The following is an 18538-nucleotide window of genomic DNA, read 5'->3' on the forward strand; positions in this document are numbered from 1 at the left end:
TGTTGAAATTGGTTTCATAGTTGTTAATTTGTAGATGTTCTGAATTGAGTAGGGCCGCAAGGAAAGGTGTGAAAAAGGGCAATAAATTTCTCTTTGAGCCTGCTGCTCAAGATGTGCAGCTACTTTTATCCCAGTATAGTTGAGTTGATTTTGAGTTTAACGTCCCTTTCAGCAGCGAGACTATGAGACGGGACCTACTGATTAACGTGGAATCCGAACCACATGAGCTCAAGCCGGGAATCGAACCCGGGTCTCCCACGCCAAGGGCGCGTACGCTAACCGCTTAGCCACGAATGAGCTCATTTATCCCAGTATATTATTATTGATAAGACATAATATATAATCCTCCTTATGTGTTGAAATGTCTAAATAGTTCACTAAAAGAAATGAAAAATACATATAATGAAAATCCTTTAAAATAAAATACACTTTTAAACACAAGAGTAATTCTTTAATTAAATACAATAATGATTAGCATTTTATTTACATATACTTTCATTGAAAGTTAAACTAATTACACTTTACATAAAAGTTAGCAGGAATGTTTTACAGATTTCTTGCTCCGGAAATAACAAATACCGTGTAATAATACATTAACAAATCAGCACAATACACTGGGTAAAATATAAAATACATCTAATTGCTTTGCCCAAATTCTATTAAGTTCCTGCTTACTGTATGTGCAAAATCAGCAGACAAAATTATCAGATCTATTACAGCCTTAACGACGTGCTCCTGCTTTCTCATTGTACAAGAAAAAAAAAATCCTTATCCCCCTAGCATAAAACTACACTTACGTGCCACAATCTTTCAATCGCAACACGCGTATATACATACAATACTGTTGGAAACATGGCTTTTATTTCAATGACGACATACATCAACAAATATATAACATACTCTATTGAGATCTATGTCTTACTGACTATGTGAGTATCCATAACCAATTATATATATTACTGATCTCTCACAGTTTCATTCAAACAATTTACTCCACTGGTCCCTGGTCAGCAGACTCCAAAATCATCTCAAATGAGAAAGGCATGAATGTGTATCCTTGTCCAGCGTAGAACTTGCTCTGGAATTCCACCCTGTTAACAGTTAATAAATCATTAGAGACAAGCGTGGAGTTTCTATAAACGTATTTTAATCTTGTATAGAATATGGTGGTGGTTAAAAAAAAAAGAAAGAAAAAAAACTGTTCTGTAATTCAACACCAAGCACTAGTCCAAAGAACTTTCTATCTCTACCTGACGGATGATGTACATATACTTCGGAAAAAGTTAGGGTATATACTCACGGGATACCGGGTTTAGATGCTTACTCAAGCTGCAATTGTACTAAGAAATATAACCATGCTTAAAACTTATATTTCAACTCTTTAACCGTATTCCAAATGAGTGTGCTTTGTAAGCATGCCTGCAAAAAAGCCTCGGGTACCCTAGGTTTGAAGCAGTTTCATTTTTATAAATATGTCTGTGGTTTTATTTCTTAAAGGTGAAGCATTAGTCTTAAGTTGAAGAAAAAGCACTGAAAAAATGGTCATATCGTTATTTTCGAAGACAATGATATTCTTATAAAATGCTGAAGTCGGTCAATTTTCTTTTCGGATGATACATACAAACTTCAATTATACACATTCATTCATATGGGAAAGGGACAACAACAAAAGTGATGATCGTGTGACAGTTTAAAAAAGTACTCTTCGTCTCTTCCTAAAGCAATTGTTTTTCTTTGAAATTCGAGTTACAATCATCTACACGAGTAAACAGTCAGTGAACCGAGCTCAGAAATTCCCAGCGTGTAAAGCTGTGGAACAGTCTCAATAGTCCCTTATATCAATTTAAATTTTAATTCCCATAGGAAGTGCAAATATCCAAAACTCGGAGTCCCAAAAAGTGAAACTAGATGCCTATGAATGTCTAGTACAGGCACGTAGCCAAGGGGGGGTGAGGTCCGGAACCCCTTCCCTTCGAGACCAAAAATGAAAAAATTAAGGAAGGATGAAACAAAATGAATTGAGAAAAAAGGATCAGCGTTAAACATTAAAAAAAAAAAAAAATAGGAAGCTTTTGGTTACTCTTTAATGTGAGGAGATTTGTATTACAGTAGGACGTCAAAAATCCGAACGCGGTCCCTTGACGCTTTTTACATTTTGTCTTAACGCTAGCGATAAACAAACAATTGGGTTGTCCGTCGGCATTGTGTGAAGTCAAGTGTTTTTACGAAAACTCATTCATATGTAATTGTTTGTCATATATATTTTTATTTTCCCTTAGGCCTATACAAGTTAAGTTTTAAGTGTGAGTTACAAGAGCAGTGTAATTTAGTGTACGAGCAGGTTTTTCAGAAACATTAAAAGTAGCCTTACATACGGTATTTTAATTACTGTATGTACTATATAACTATTGTATCGGTAAAAGAGCATACAGTACAGTATATTTAAGCCTAAATAGCATTTTCTTGGTTATTTTTAAAAATCCGAACAACTATGGTCCCAATTAGTTCGGATTTTCGACTTCCTACTGTGCTTGCAATACATGGTGGCGAGGTAAGCGAGTTATCCTGGAAGAGTAAGGGAATTTGAAATTTCTAGAAAAGTTCTCAGAACTTCTGCTACTAGTCAGGGAGATTTCAAGCTTCCGAAAGCATAGTGCCGTTGTGTAACAGCGGGGACATTTTTTAACAATTTTTCTCCATCGCATCCTTGCAGTACCAAACTTGTTATTTCAAAAACAATTTTCTACTCATCCTTTAACCTGTCATTTGCAACCGACAGTAGTTGACGGAATAATAAAAACAAAAATTTATGTGGAAAGAAAGTTCTGTTAGCATTTGATTCAACAGAGAAAGGAACGCAGATATTGTAAAATATTTTGCAAGACATTATTGAGTATGTACTTTTTATAATAGTGAATATGTACTTTTTTATAATAGTTGAGATCATAATGAAAGGAAAATTGTTATATTTGAATAAACAGAGAATAAACAGATAAATATTGTAAGATAATCTTCAATACGTTTTTTTATTATTATTTTACTCGAGATTTCTTCATAGTTTGTTATTAAAATACTTGTCAACATATCCTCATTTTATTGTCCTAACAAACCAATATATGTTGATAGTAAAGTAGTTGAGATTGATCAAGCTTTTGAGCCTTCATAATTTCATGTCACGCTCCCCTCCCCCCGTTACGAAATCCTGGCTAAACGAACCACTATATGTTCCAGTAAAATAGTTTAGAATGATCGAGCCCCTGGTGTGATGACCACAGTATTTCATATCACGGACCCCCCCCCCCTCCCTTCACGAAATCCTGGCTACGTGCCTGGTCTAGGAGAACGAAAATACATAGGAAATTCCCAAATTGAAGATTAAATGAGTCTGAATGTTTGGGAGGGCTACTTCCCCACCAAATTTCGTTCAGATCCGACCAGTAGTTACCAATAAAAAAAATCCCCTTCTTACTCACACACACACACTCTGAATGAAACTATAAGCTTCCGTATGTTTGCCCCGGAAGCTAGTACAGAGCTCAAACTTAATCTCGCTTTAAGGAATGATCTTTCGTATTAACACATTTGTAAGACCCTTTAAAAAAAAAAAATAAAAATAAAAAGTCAGCGTTTCCCACAAATAAATAAATAAATAAATAAATAAATAATGAAAACCATTGTTTTGCAAAGTTGCTTGCCATTCTTAACTTTATTAAAGCATAATTTCTCAGAAAGCATTCGCTCAACTTCAAAGATATTACTCTAGGAAGAAGAATCCTATCACCTACTAAACAATATGTCGAATGGCCTATAGTGCCTTTCTAAAATATTTAAGTGTAATGTCCCGCGTAGGGGAATGAATATGTACGGTTGTATTAGTAGTGTCTTTTCAGGTTTTACTTGGGAAAAAGGGGACAAGACTCTCCTATACAAGTGAAGTTTCACTTTCATTTCTTTGGCATATTGCCATACCACCAACTCAGGGGGGAAGGAGGGAGAACTGCCGCTTACGGGCCGAAATAACTCCTTTGGGTTGTGTTTCACATAATTGTAAGACATTTAAAAGAAAAAAGTTTATATGGTAATCTTGTATGTTAATATGTTAATATACTGAACTGTAAGGAGGCGTGCAAGAATGTTAGCTTTCTTTAAATTTGTCCGAAACAATGATTAGTCTGGATCCTTGATTTTCACATTCATAGCATCCTGACAATTCTTATAGAAGTTTCACATGATTCCGACCACGTGGTTTCTGAACAGAAGTAATATCTTATGATGCCTCAAAGAAATCGCATGTAAGATCGCGTGATTAGGATGCCATGCTATATTTTGACATGACAGCCAATCTAATTATGCTCTGTGGGGAATTTGAGAATCTTTTACAAAGCAGTTGCAAGGAACCAGCAGTTGCCACGGATGTGAAGCTACTACCATGAAAGAGCACGATTTCGAAATTTTTCTTTCATTTTGTAGATGGAAATTACGCACTGCGAGAGAGGGCGGAATGTGCTGTATGTAGTTCCTATGGTTTCTGATAAAAATTTTAACTGTCTTATTTTCCTGACTTCCTTGACTTCATAGAATGCTGCCTATAGAAAGTGGTAATAAAATATTCGGTCTTCCTACACTCGATCACCTCTCAATTTGATTTTCCGATCACACTTTTAAGGTATTTTACTTTTAGCTTTAAACATATCATATTTTTACATAAAAGTATGGAACGGAATTTCTTTTACTAATCATATAAACAAACATTTTTGTGTTTGTTTCTACAAGCAACTAAACAAACATTACATAGAAAATTACAAATTTCTCCGAAAAATGTAAGAATTACAAACTTTCTACTAGAAATACACAATAGCAGAGTCTTTAAAAATAATCACATACTACTTTAATTATTAAGGATTTAACTAACAAACCAACAACAACAACAACAACAACAAAAAAAAAAAAAAACTTTCAGACGGAAAGTAAGTTTGCAAAATGTATCTTCTCTAATACTTACAATAAGAAAAGTTTCCCTTCACCAGCAGTGATTTATTGATTGGAAAGCCCCTTCGGCAGCTGCATTTCCACAGAAATGATAACCAAGCTTTACTAGCTTCCACAAATGTTTTTTTTAAAAAAACAAAGTCTGTCGCTTTACTTTCGCCAAGAAAGCTGCTAGCAAAATTTTACCTATCCGCACTTTTCCTTTTTAAGCAAACTCGTTTTTCTCAATGGAATGATCGTTGAATTAAACAAACATTTAACAGACAGATCTCGTACCGTTTCAAAGTACTTTTCTATGAAAGTTTTGAAATCATCTCATTGAAGAATATAGACTTGGAAACTTGAATTAATATGTCATGAGTATAATTACTAATACTGATTATAAATGAAAAGGCTTAATACAAACATTCACCTGACTATAGACCGTCCGGAACTTCATCGCAGCAACACCGTGAAGTTCATTAGTGGATACCATTATATGCGAAGTATATCTTCACATCATGTTGACCTTCTCGAAGATCTTTATCCTATAGTAAAACAATATAACCCACGCGTATTGAAAATGTACGCAACATTCCCCGCTCACCTTAAATGTATTGATGTTTCTATCGAAGTAACATCAAATATGACTCGTTTCGATTGTGTCCATCACCCAATTTGTTCTATTTTGCAATCTAATTTTATCCTGTCTCAAGTTATACTTTTTTCTGTTCTGCTGACTCCCTAACTAAATAATACTTTCTGTATTAAAACTATTATTAGTATTTTTAACGACAATTGGCTACATATTGCCATAAGATAGTTAACTACAAATATAATTCTTACCAGTGCAATCGCAAGCAGTGCAAAAATGCAGACAGTCCTTCCATCATAACCAAGATACCAATTGTAAGAACAGCCCAGAACGCAAAGATAGCCCACAGCACAATTCCTCCTACCCAATCTTCGAAGGTTAATCCCATTTTAAGTACCATGTTCCACAACACTTCAGACAATTCTGGAAAAGAGAAAAATTAATCATGTATTAAGGTACTTGACTATCTGCTCTTAGGCATTCTAGTAGTAATATGCTTGAATAGATCTCATAATTTCTTCTCCGTAATTCTTACAGTTAGTTTAATAAGCTTGAAAATAATGATCTTATTTACATTATGATTGCACTAAACCTAAGAGTAACTGACACAGTTTACTTTATTTACTTACGAAATTCCAGATACAGCTACTAGAACCATTTTACACTAAAAAGCTTAATGAAAGATGGAAAGGAATTTTTGAAACAGAAATGGCAGAGCCTATATAATTGAAGAAACCGTTAATAGCACTCCCCTATGAAACGTGGGAAAAATCTGAGAGGAAGCTTTGTTAACTGCGCGTATTCCAATACGTAACTTTTCGATTACGAAGTGAGTCACCCATCCACTCTATAGAAACAATGCTATTATTGTGTTGTTACTGATTATTAATATTAAAGGCTTCGTAATTGTCTACTAGTATAGGTACGTTCCCATTCGGGACACAGTAAATCAAAGTGACTTAAACCCATCTCAGACAACAAAAAGGTAATGCCAACTGATCTGATACCGTTAGTGAGTACTGATCTGTAAAATAAAGCAATGAGGAACATGTTCTGCTGACATAACTAATTGCTGAAAATTTCAAACGAAACAAATTCATTCAGCATTTGATAAAATTAGCCGTATTTCATGTCCAGCTGTAAGAAGGAAGAACTTTCACTGCTGATTTAATATCATGAGACTGCCTTAATTTTCGTCAGGCAGTAGCCAGGCATCAAGTACTACTTATCACAACAGTGCGTGGAGTTTCACCATCGACGAGAAACAGATTGAAATTTGAAACAGAAAAAGAATAAGGCAAATACATGAAAATAAGAAAAACGAACAAACTTCTAGTCCTTGACAACATAACGAACACTTTACGAACGAACTGTTTTTCCCAGCGGACGGGTCTTTTTTTTTTTTTTTTTTTTTTTTTGGAGTTTCTCAAAAATTCCTAGAAAACACTCGCTTACGTTGTTTTTATTTATTTATTTATTTTTTTTTTTTTAAGACGTGTCTAAAAACGTGAAGTCTGCTTTAAAAGTGTAAAGCAAAAGGAAAGCTATGGCCGTTTTCTAGACGCTAGTTCCATGAAGGGCCTATCGTTCATCCGGAATGAGTTAAAATATAATTCAGAAACAAGGGGTTTGAATCATTGTGTTAAATAAATAAATTTTAATCCGAACAGACTGGACAAATCACTGCTTCAGTTCAGAATTTTCACCACCTGGAAACATGAGGAAACCATATACATATAACGATATTTCTTGCAATTAGTCAATACATGTGATCGCTTGGCGGAAGCAAGACTGACAAGCAATGTTGATAGGGAGTTCGCTAAGTTCGGGATTTATAGTTCATTTCTTAAATATTAGTATATAATATTCATTTGTTTATGTGAACTACCCCAAAAATTAGAACACTTAGACGCTGAAAAAGCGAAAGTATGTGATGTAAGAGGTCAAATTCACTTTCTATAAAGCTTTCCAGAATTAATTCTATCAAAAGTAATAAATTTTGAAATTCACAAGGATTAAAATATAACAGTCTTAAGCAAAGGTTAATGTTTATTATTATTATTATTATTATTATTATTATTATTATTATATAAAACAAACTTGAAAACTATACGTATGAAGAATTGAAAAACTTAAAATTTTTGGTGTGATTTGTTCCTCACAAACGTAAGAACGCAGCAGTAATTTATTGTCGTTGTGTCGCAAGTATTACTATAATAAGACTTGTATAACAAATTCAGAACGCAGACAGAAGAACATCAGGTACAGACGACAAATAACTGTCAACTAATGAATTCAAAAATTTTAACCAAACTCCCTACAACACAGTGTTAAGTTACACGATTATTATCTTTTCAGCGAGAAAAGGCGAGCAAGTAAGAAGCATGTTGAAACCATTAAGCTCATGCATAAAATAATTGGTTGGTCACCTTGGTGGCGCTTACTGCAAATCTGAAGCCAGTAGGATACGTACCTGACGACAGCATGGAGAATACGGAAAATAATGTGTAAGCTTTGTGTGTGTTTTACTAGTCTAACCGCTCATTCTGGAATAGCTCTAGTAAAAGGGAAAATTCTTTGAAATTGGCTTCTTTGGAGGAAAAAAAAAAAAAAAAAAAACTTGCCGTTGAAATTCCTTCCCGAATTAGTATTTACTGAAATTCTTCCAAAAATTTTTTTAAAGTGTTATTATTCTCTATCGGCAAAGCAGACGATACACAATATAGAAAACTGACTTCATATTGTAACTATATTTAATTACCTGCATGAGCCAAAGACAAAGCCCAAAGTCGAAGGTATGATGCTGTGTGGGAAACTGATCCCAGAACGTATTCAATGGTATGAATTCCTTGGTGAATGAACAGCTCTCCCAGGTCTTCCTCTTCCTCTTCTCTATGCTGAGCACCTGCTATTGCTGAAGGTCCATCGTGAGACAGAGCAGCTTCTGCGTCTCCATTCTCTTCCACATTGTTCATGTGAGCATTTGTTAACTAGAAAAAATAATACATAAATAGAACATCTGCAAGCGTTTATAATCGGAAACCAAAATACCATCCTCAATTTGGCCATTCGTAAAAGACACTTTTTTAACTAAAGTAGTGGCTTAATTAAAAGATCGTATCAGGGTTTACGAACAATCGTAGAAACTTCTACGAACAGTAATTCGATCAAATGTTACCTTGATTGATTGCAGTATCAACTTGATATTTTAGACATACCATAGGTATTAAACGACAAGAATGGTATCTAAAGGGTGTGATGAGTAGTAGCCTTCTCTCCAGCTTTCGAGAGAAACTAGCTATATGTCTCCTTCGTAACAAAATAAACACGATTTTAGTTAACAGAACAGTCGACAATCAAATTCAAGTTTTCTACAGTGGTTAATGCTAATCCAGATCAAGAAGGTATGAGAGACTAATAGTTTGAAGTTAAAAATACTAACAAATGCATATAAGTATATAGCTTACTTAATAAGAACATCAAGTGAGTAGCAAGTTGATAAAGCATTTTATAAATTTATAATACAAAACAGTAACTTAAAGTGTTTTTCAACAGTAGACAGGATACTACAAAACTAGTTCTAAATTACATATGTACGTAGAAGAGAAATAGTGCAAAGTATTTGTAGTGTTTGCTTTTAACGTCCCATGATTATGCGTCAAGGAAAGGAACACTTATGATTAGATGGATGATAATGGTGGAATGGAGAAGGTAGAAGGAAGAGAACTACCCGAGAAACCCACGCACATGGTATTTGCCCACCACAAACCCCACTTATCAGACATTCGCTCTGAGTATCACTTCTCTAATAACTTTGTTAACTACACTCATCATGGTGAATATTATGGTTTTGTGAGTTGTAAAATAAGCTGTTAATCGATCATCAAAGTGTAACTTTTAGTCCAGACGTTTTTCAGAGCAAACCTCTTCGGTGTTTGACAATTCTCTTAATTTACCCATTAATTCGTTTAGAGAAACCTGCGCGTCCTCGCTGTCTTCTATGTATTTGCAAAGCTTTTCAAAACCAGACGAAATCCTAATAGATCTACCAGCATATGTATGCACGTTACCTCTACCAAATTGAGTGCTGCGGCTAACATTATACCGAGCTTCAGCGGCAACCAAGTCTATTACTGATCGAACTCTGGCTGCAACAATACTTCCTTACTGATCATTTCTCATATCAGCCCTTCTCAAAATGGGATCTCTAACTTCAATAGTGAGAACTTCAACATTCTTCTAGTATTGCGAAGCTAAAGTACTAGTTACAGTATAGGTTCTGAACAATACAAGCATTGAGTTTTAAAATCAAAATTCACATCATCAGACCTGCGACTCCTTGAAGACTTCGATCTTGTTAAGTTTTCAGTAAAATGAGTTTTAATACTATTCTTTCGTGTTTAGCACTTTCTACATGAAGAATGGACAATAAAATGTCACTGTTTGCTCTTCCAATACCAAGTATAATGAATCATTCCTCTTCAAACTAGTTTCTTACCTCGGTCACGCATTTCACTTGTTTAACCTTCCCTCAAGCTTTATTCACAAAGCAAGCACTACTCCATGTCCACCTGAACACTCGAAACATCACACAACACAGATGTAATGGAAACTAGTACGAATCATAAAGGTCCAGTAAAAGTTATTATTCCTAATAATTATCCACATCTTCCAAACCTTTCTATTAGAAATAATTGTGACCCTAATTTATTTGTTTATTTTTGCTTCCTTTTTAATTTTTCTTATTTTTGCTTATATTCTCATGTACAATAACGACATTATTACTCTTATCAATAGCAGTCTTTTCAACGTTGCTTTGAGGCGTCCTCTATGAAACAGGACAAAAAGGGCGTTGGGCAAAATAGTCTTGGTCAACGTTTTCCCTTCCTCCTCATTCTCCTGGCAATTGTAATGATATTTTATATCAAATGAAAACTTATTACATTTCCTACAACTTATATGTCAACCACTTTTTCGATTAAAACAAGTTTGCTGCTATTATTTCGATTATAAGTTTATAGCAGGGCATCAATATTAATATTCTTTTTAATTTAATATAAAATTTTCGGCTTTTTCACACTTGAAACTCAGTAATAGTATACGATATGACGATATGTAGATTATTTTGGTGGCAGAACGGTTATTATAGGTGCAATGATTGATTTTTAATAATTTTTTAATGAAAACGTTATTTTTCAACTTTAAGCAGGGTTGAAGTGAGCTCAAAGGGGACTTTTCATCCTGAACACTACTTACATAACACTAACAAATGAACAGGTTTCGTTATTTTTTCTTTTAAACCCTCTTTTTTTTTTTTTTGTAGTTCCGTTGACTAGCTTATGAAGTTGCATGCGCCTGAACAAGGGATGAACCAATAGAATGGAAACTAGCAGAGGAGCCAAAGATGATGTACGTCACCCCGATTATTTAAAGTTTACAATAAATGGCTTACTGACGAACGCATTAACAGAAGTTAGACATTTCAAGAATGGAAGGCAGATCATTAACAAGGCGAGGTACGCAGATGACACGGTAATTACAGCTAGAACCGAAGGACAATATGAGGTGATGAATAGAAGAGATGATACTGGGAAACAATGTGGACTGAAATTAAAGTCGAAAGTTATGAGAATATCCTATCGAAACATGTCCTCACTAATAGGACAACGAGTGCTTGAAGAAGTCTAGCATTTCAAATCTGGAAAGTTTTGACCTGAGATGCTTACTGTACCGAAGAAATCAGGTTAAGAATCGTTGTGATCAGAGGCATTCAAAAACAAAAGCACTCCTAACTAAGACTTAAAATGTACTGATTTTTTTTTTTTTTTTTTTTTTTTTTTTTTTTTTTTTTTTTTTTTTTTTTAATGTCAAGTGGTATTACATGGAATATGGAATCATATGGTTCGAGATTTGGATATTACGAAATAAATATTTAGAGCTTCGAAATGTGGTGGTGGATTGCAGGAAGATAGAAAAGACAAAATGAACAGTGTGAGACAATTGTAGTTTTAAAACTGGTACGAGAGAAGAGGATGTGCTTTTATCCAGCATCGTTCGTAGGAAGGCCAATTGGATTGGACACATCTTGCATTTCACAACGCGCTACAGGAAAACACAAGAAACCGAGGAGTAGGAACAACGTGACTTATTGATGATTTGAAAGGAAAATATTGGGAGTTAAAGGAGGGAACAAAATCGACAAGCATGGAAGAAACATTTCCAGTTCCGAACCTAAGGAGAAAAAGCCCCAGGATCCATATAACTCCAGGACCTGTTGACAGGCAGAATACTAAAACTTCAGTAAGTGCAATAATACAGCAATGCTTAAGAATGACAATTACTTACAGACGTGTTCAAATTATTAGATTCAACATTCAGTTTCTGAATATTTTACTGTTCTTACAATATTACGTGAGAGAATACGTTCGAACTTAGTCCAAATTACTACTTTGTAACTCTGTCCTAATTTCTAGTAGGTGTGGCATATGCTTTTCAATATCAATAGGACAAATGTGTAAGTAACATTCAAACATAATTACTATAAAGTGTGTATATCCAAATTGGAAACAAAAAATGAAATGGAATACTTACAAGAAAATTACCTCTCACACAAAGATTAATATTTGTTATGAAATCCCTTATTCTTTATTAAGTCTTTTATCCTTTGTGGCATCCTATGTACGAGTTTTGTCTTAATTCAGCATCGTGATACCACAAATTGTTGATTTCCTTGATCAATTGAAGTTTGGTTCTAATGTGCATCTTCTCTAGCTTCTCTTTCATGAAGCTCCAAAAGTTTTCAATCGGGTTCATATCCTGGCCACGGAAGAACACTAATTTCGTTGTCCTCGAAGAATTTTGTCACAGCTTTGGCCCGGTGGCAGGGGGTCCCATCATACATAAAGATGAATTGTACGGCATTAAACCAGAGTGCAGTCTGGAAAAGCAGTTCTTGAAGAACTTGTAGGTATTAGTCGTGCTTCATTGTCCTCTCTACTATATACAGACTTCCAGGCCCAAAGACAGAGATTACATCCCAGACCATGACTGAAGTAGGATGCTTCACGGTTTATTAAAGACATTCCAATTTGAATTCCCCCAGGTCAATGTCGCACATATTGTGAACATTCATCAGACAGATACCTGATTCATCACTGAAATGCATTCTCCAATCGTCAGCAGTAAAATATTCTAGGCCTCGTGCCCATTCGACGCACTTCTTTGTTATGATTGGAGTAGACTAATTATTGTTTTCTTTCTTGACCGTGTTTTTATTCTCTCGGCACAAAGAATCCTTCGAACACTTTCAGGTCAAATGTCTGCGCCATACTCAGCCATTTTTATGCTTGAATCTATTAGAAGTTGCACCTCTGTTTCCCAGAGCCAATCTTTTTAGTTTTCTGATACCTCTTAGCGATAGCTTTGGTTTTCGCCCACACTTCCCAACCCTATTTTGGCTAATCTTCATTTTAACAGAGATTCTACTTACAGATTTTTGTTCTATCCCAACTCTACTAGCAATGTATTGCTGTGTATATCTTATTTCCACAGAAAGGTCTTTTGCTTTTCCCATTATGCTGCAATTGCAGGACTACACAGAATAAAAGATTGATACACGAAACACGTCATCACGAACATTTTAAACTGGTCCATTCGAACTGCTGAACGCTTTGAATGTCGTTAACTTCTTACAACAACAACCACAACACTTCAGACTATAACTTGTTGATAGGAACCACAATAGCTATCTACAACTGAAACACCACTTTTAGAATTCCCCCCACTAATACCATCTGCTGTTCAACGGTGGTATCACCACTTTAACTGTACAGTAAACAAATGAAGGATCCTATATTGGTGGTTTAGCCATTAAATTAATTGTTCTAGAACTCTGAAATTAGGACTCCTACATCATTTTTGCATTTTTCGAACGGGAGTCTAATAATAATTTGAACACGTCTGTATCTCAGTTTCACCTGTACGACCCTGAAGAGGTTGATTACTTGCAAATTTAGGTGAGGCTCAAGATTTTATTGTCAGACAAGAAGATCTTTCAAAATTTAAAATTCAATTGTGTAGAAAATCTATTAATTGAACAGATGATGAACTGGTGTAATTGAAAGGACCACTGATCATGAAAGCATTAAACTTTACATACTGTAATGTGATTTTTAATATTCCTTTCCTCACAAAACCGCAGTGCCATATTTAAATTCTTAAAATTGAAACTTCAGTATCGGTATATATCAATACTATGTTTTGCTCCTTAAAATATACATTGTTCAAATGTTTAGCTTTTCTTTGTTCCTGAAAATAAAAATTATAACAATTTGTTTAATTCTTCGTTGCAATAAATAGACTAAAAAACGCTATTATTCCGAGATTTATGCTTTATTTTACATATGCTTTTCTTTATTTAAAAAAAAAATAGTTTTATCTGAATCTATATGCAACCAAAATCACGTTCCGGATAGCAAGCGTATGTTTTAAATTCTTATGCTTATGTGCTTTTCGGTTGCTTTACTCATTTTACTATATTGTTACTATTATATTGTTACTTCTATATTGTCAGCATATTTCCAACAATTTTATCAAATACTTAAAGCTTGCCTTCATAGCACAGTCCAAATCTAAATTACTTACCTGGATCTGTGTTACAATTTCTTAAAAATTGTCCACTTTTACCTCAAAACTGAAATTCTAATTAAGAACAATACAAAAGAAAAGAATTCGGTATTTACTTACAATTGTATGACGCTTCTTTTGACGCATCATGATTATGATTGGTTTCGCCAAAAGCATAACTGGGACACACAGAAGAGCAAGAACCACAAGGAATTTTTGCAACTCTTCCTGCGAAAGAAAAAAAAAGTGTAAATAACGGTAACAACGTTACATCTTAAAAACATTAGCAGATTCAAGTATCTTTTAATGGTAAAAAGTAAAAGTCTACTTACAATCACTAGTATACGCCCACATATGCCTACATATATGAACTTTATAGTTTATTATTTATTATTATGTCTGTATTATCAATTCTGGTACTTTACTTTCCTGAGACACAAAAAATTTGATATATTACCTTCTTATTTGAGGATTCATTACTCTTTAGCTTTTCTTCAAAAAACTGATTTGTTCACTTTGCAGTATTTTCCACATAACTCAGTGCAATGGCTATAGAAGACAATGTTTCACGCAAGTCATCGTAACAAAACTATTTTTCAGAACAGAATTGGTCAATTGTAATTTTGAAAAGGAATGTTGTGTCTCCTCATAAAACCTCATTCCATGAAAGAAAACAGATTTCTGTTTTAGTTTTCCTTTTGTCTAGAACTTCGCTTGTTTTTCATCCTCTCTAGTCAGCATTACTTAATTCTCGATATCAACCTAGAAATTTTGTCTGGCGTGAGTACAAACTTTGAGCCGAACTCACTCACTCGTACGAAGCGACCTCACAAACTCTCGACATGGGTAGGAGATTCTTCATAAAGTACAAAAATAAGAGGCTCCTCTTTCTGAAATAGCTTTAAAAACTTTGAATAGAATGATTATATACAAGGCGAATATCAAAATAAAGGCCAATAATTTTTAAACGCGAGGTAGGCAACATTCATGAAGTTGACTGAACATGCCCTAGTATTTTGTGCTTGCAACAGAAGAATTATCCGAGTATAGTTGCGTACGTGCGAGTAGCAGTAAACGTGAAATGGTTGCCGCAATGCAAAATCCTGCGAAATGTGAAGTGATATCTATCATACGATTTCTGAACACCAAAGGTCAGAATATAGCTGACATTCATTAGAATTGTGTGCCATTTGTGTACTAACAGTAATCGGCGAAGGGAAGGTCAGGCAATGGTGCAGACAGTTTAGAGAAGAGAGTTCAAATGTTCATGACGATGGGCGTAGCGGATTTTCGACTAGACTCGGGAGTAGCTGGCTTCGCGGGTGGAATTTGAATGCAAAGTATCAAGCCCCGCTCTCTCGTTTTTCACTTAAACCTATTAATCATTCAACAGGTGATCATGGTATGAGAAGGTCAAACGTAGTTATTTTAATTTATTCCTGCAACTAGACGAAGATGAATAATAATATTATTATTATTATTATTATTATTATTATTATTATTATTATAGAGGGCAACAGTTGTAAGCGTCAAGTAGTACACACACACACAGTATCTTACGATTGTCTATAGAATGTGTAATTGTTTTAAAAACGAGGCCGAGCGCAAAGCTACCGACCTCCGGCACAGCCATCGTTGCGTACTCGTCTTTCAGAAGAGAAACTCAGCTGTCTGTGGTGTAAGTTTACGAACGGTGTAGAGAAGTGTGAGCGAGGGAAAATTTTGGAGACAAGTCTCCATCAACCAGTACTTTATCCAATCTCCTTAATTTCGGGGAAAATTGAAAGCTCTAAAAGAGAAGACTATATTCCTCACCTACATGCTACACACACACATCTTTAAAACTTGAAGAGGATTCTAGAACTTAAGGGAAAGTCCCCCCAATACGTCTGGATAAAACATTGCCATCAACGTCTTTTAATGATAAAGTACGAAGAAAAATTACGGATATACAATATATAAATTGGAAGCCCTTCCCGTTTATTTAGTGGCTAGCGTGCGCGCCTTTGGTGCACACGGTCCCGGGTTCGATTCCCGGTAAAAGAACCTTGAAAAATTTGGACATATTCCGGTGTTTAGATGTCACCTTAAATTATAAGTTCATATCTTATGTAGCCTTGGAGCTGAAAGGATACACTTAGCTTCAATAAACGAATAAAAGTATTTGAGGCAGTATCTTAATTTCATTCCAGATCATTGTAACAAAGATATTAAAATTCTTTGTTTACTGCATGAGGAGATATCTTCATTTTTATTTCATTTCCAATCATCGTAGTAATTAAAAACAGTATTAAAACGTTTTTTTAGTGGCTATCTCCTCAGCCCCATGAATTTTCCAGTGTTTATATTTAAAAACGTACGTGTAATGAAGCAACAATCATTTAAGTAATGAACGAAACAGCAATACATAATGAAGAGACCGCCATACAACAATGTCTTGAACTGTTCATTTATGATACTATTTTTTTTATTATTATTATTTTATTATTATTTATTTATTTAACAGTTCAAGTTTCACTAAAAATAATTCAAGTTTCAGTAAGAATAATTAGCTACGATATAGGTGTGATGCAGCTTCCGTGAAAAAACAAGATGGAGAGAAAGAATGAAGCCAAATATTATCTGTGATTTGGTCTTTGTTGCTTTGATATTTCTATTCGTAACTACACACGCTCACGCTTTCCCACCCCGCAGCCAATCATATGACAACAGTTGTCAAGTTCTCTCCGGCACGCTGCTCAGTGCTAGCAGACGATACGCCATTCGCCCCCAACTATAGCAATTACACCAGTACTGTTCCACCAAATCCCACGAATATTATAAAAAGTTGAAACAAATAAGTCGAAGTGGAAACATATAATAAATTACTAGAAGATAGCGAAAACAATGACTGAAAAAAAAATAACACTATCAGATAGAGACGGGAAGTAGTAAGGAGAAAAGGAAAGAAAAATTTAAAAAAACAAACAAAAAAAAAAAAATTAGAAGTGTCCAGGTGAAAATCACGTGAAAGTGTTACCAGGTTGTAAACAGATGAAATTTAGTGGAGGAATATGCCAATTAGTGTAAGAGTAAACATAAAAACCCAGATCGACCTAAGTGCTAACGCTATTCAAAAATAGATTTTAAAATGATTCAATAGTTTTCTTCCTCACTTTGATCATTTCATGAATAAGAATTAAAATATTACAGAAACTGTTATTCTTCCTATCTTTAAAAGCATACTTTTTGAAAACTGGGACATGTGTCAACTAATCTTTAGTAAAGAGTTTATTTACAGATACATTTTAATAAAAGCGACATCATAAAAATCCAGCTTGATCCAACTGCAAAGTTCATTTCAAACGCTTCAGCAGTTTTCCTGTTGTGATCAGAATGAATGTTGATTTGAATATGAATATGAATATATATATATATATATATATATATATATATATATATATATATATATATATATATATATAGAAATTGCTCTCTTTCCCTTTTCAGAAGTGGAATTTTCGAAAATACTGGTACACATGTCAATTTAGTTTTAATAAGGAGTTTATATACTGAGAGTCGTCTCCATAACTTGAAGGGCTCCTAAGGAACACTATTTTTGGCGTAAATTTTGAATTATTCTTCCTCCTTAACTACTAATCAATATAACATGATAAAACCTAGTTCAGGTCGGTATTAATTAAAAACTCAGTTCAAGGTAGGTATTAACTATGTTCAAAAATTAATATCAAATGATTAAGCAGTTTCCTGTGGTGATGAGATAGATAATATAGATTTCATTTATATAAATTGATTGATAGATTGCATTTATGAAAAATTTAGCTCCTAAAAGTAGTTTGAATAGCCAATCTTTGTTTTTAACAGGTTCATCTGCCCCACCTAGACTGGCTGACTTTGGATGGCAGAGTTGATTCGTTGATTTATGTAAGAAGACAGAAGTTATTTACTTATTTTGATGCAAAATTTCCATTTTTAATTCATACATGTATAAATTAATATTTAGATACAAATATTGGAATACTGCAGGTAATATCTATAATAATTTAATGTCAGATAAAGATTTGGTAAGTCATTATAAAATGTTTTGTATGAAGTGTGATTCCACGTTAGTCTTATTCTTCGGAGTGAAGTTTCAATGGTCAGTGTAAAATTTTGACAGTGAAAGGAACTTTGTCTAATTTAAGTGTTGTTACTAATATAATTAGTTTATGGAAATATTGAACAAAACTTGAAGATATGTTAAACAAAACTTGAAGATATGTTAATCAGTAACCTTCCCTTCTGTTGAAGCATTCAAAAATTTAGAGTGTGTGAAATGAAAGGGGCTATTTTTGATAGATCATTTACATG

General features: G+C 34.2%; 1 protein-coding gene across 3 annotated transcripts in view; it reads right to left on the bottom strand.

Moving 5' to 3' along the window:
* Window positions 1-429: 429 nt before the first annotated feature.
* Window positions 430-18538, bottom strand: part of LOC145678648 (V-type proton ATPase 116 kDa subunit a 1-like) — a 112616-nt gene continuing 94507 nt past the window's right edge. For all 3 annotated transcript variants that reach the window (XM_081749015.1, XM_081749016.1, XM_081749014.1), the window contains exons 14-17: window positions 14309-14416; window positions 8325-8553; window positions 5815-5986; window positions 430-1091 (exon numbers count right to left, since the gene is read on the bottom strand). In XM_081749015.1, the coding sequence (XP_081605141.1) occupies window positions 989-1091; window positions 5815-5986; window positions 8325-8553; window positions 14309-14416 (612 nt within the window). In that variant the 3' untranslated portion in view covers window positions 430-988. The remainder of the gene's footprint in view (window positions 1092-5814; window positions 5987-8324; window positions 8554-14308; window positions 14417-18538) is intronic.

The sequence above is a fragment of the Thermobia domestica genome, chromosome 2 (assembly GCF_964235325.1).
Source record: "Thermobia domestica chromosome 2, izTheDome1.hap1.1, whole genome shotgun sequence".
Lineage (NCBI taxonomy): Eukaryota > Metazoa > Arthropoda > Insecta > Zygentoma > Lepismatidae > Thermobia > Thermobia domestica.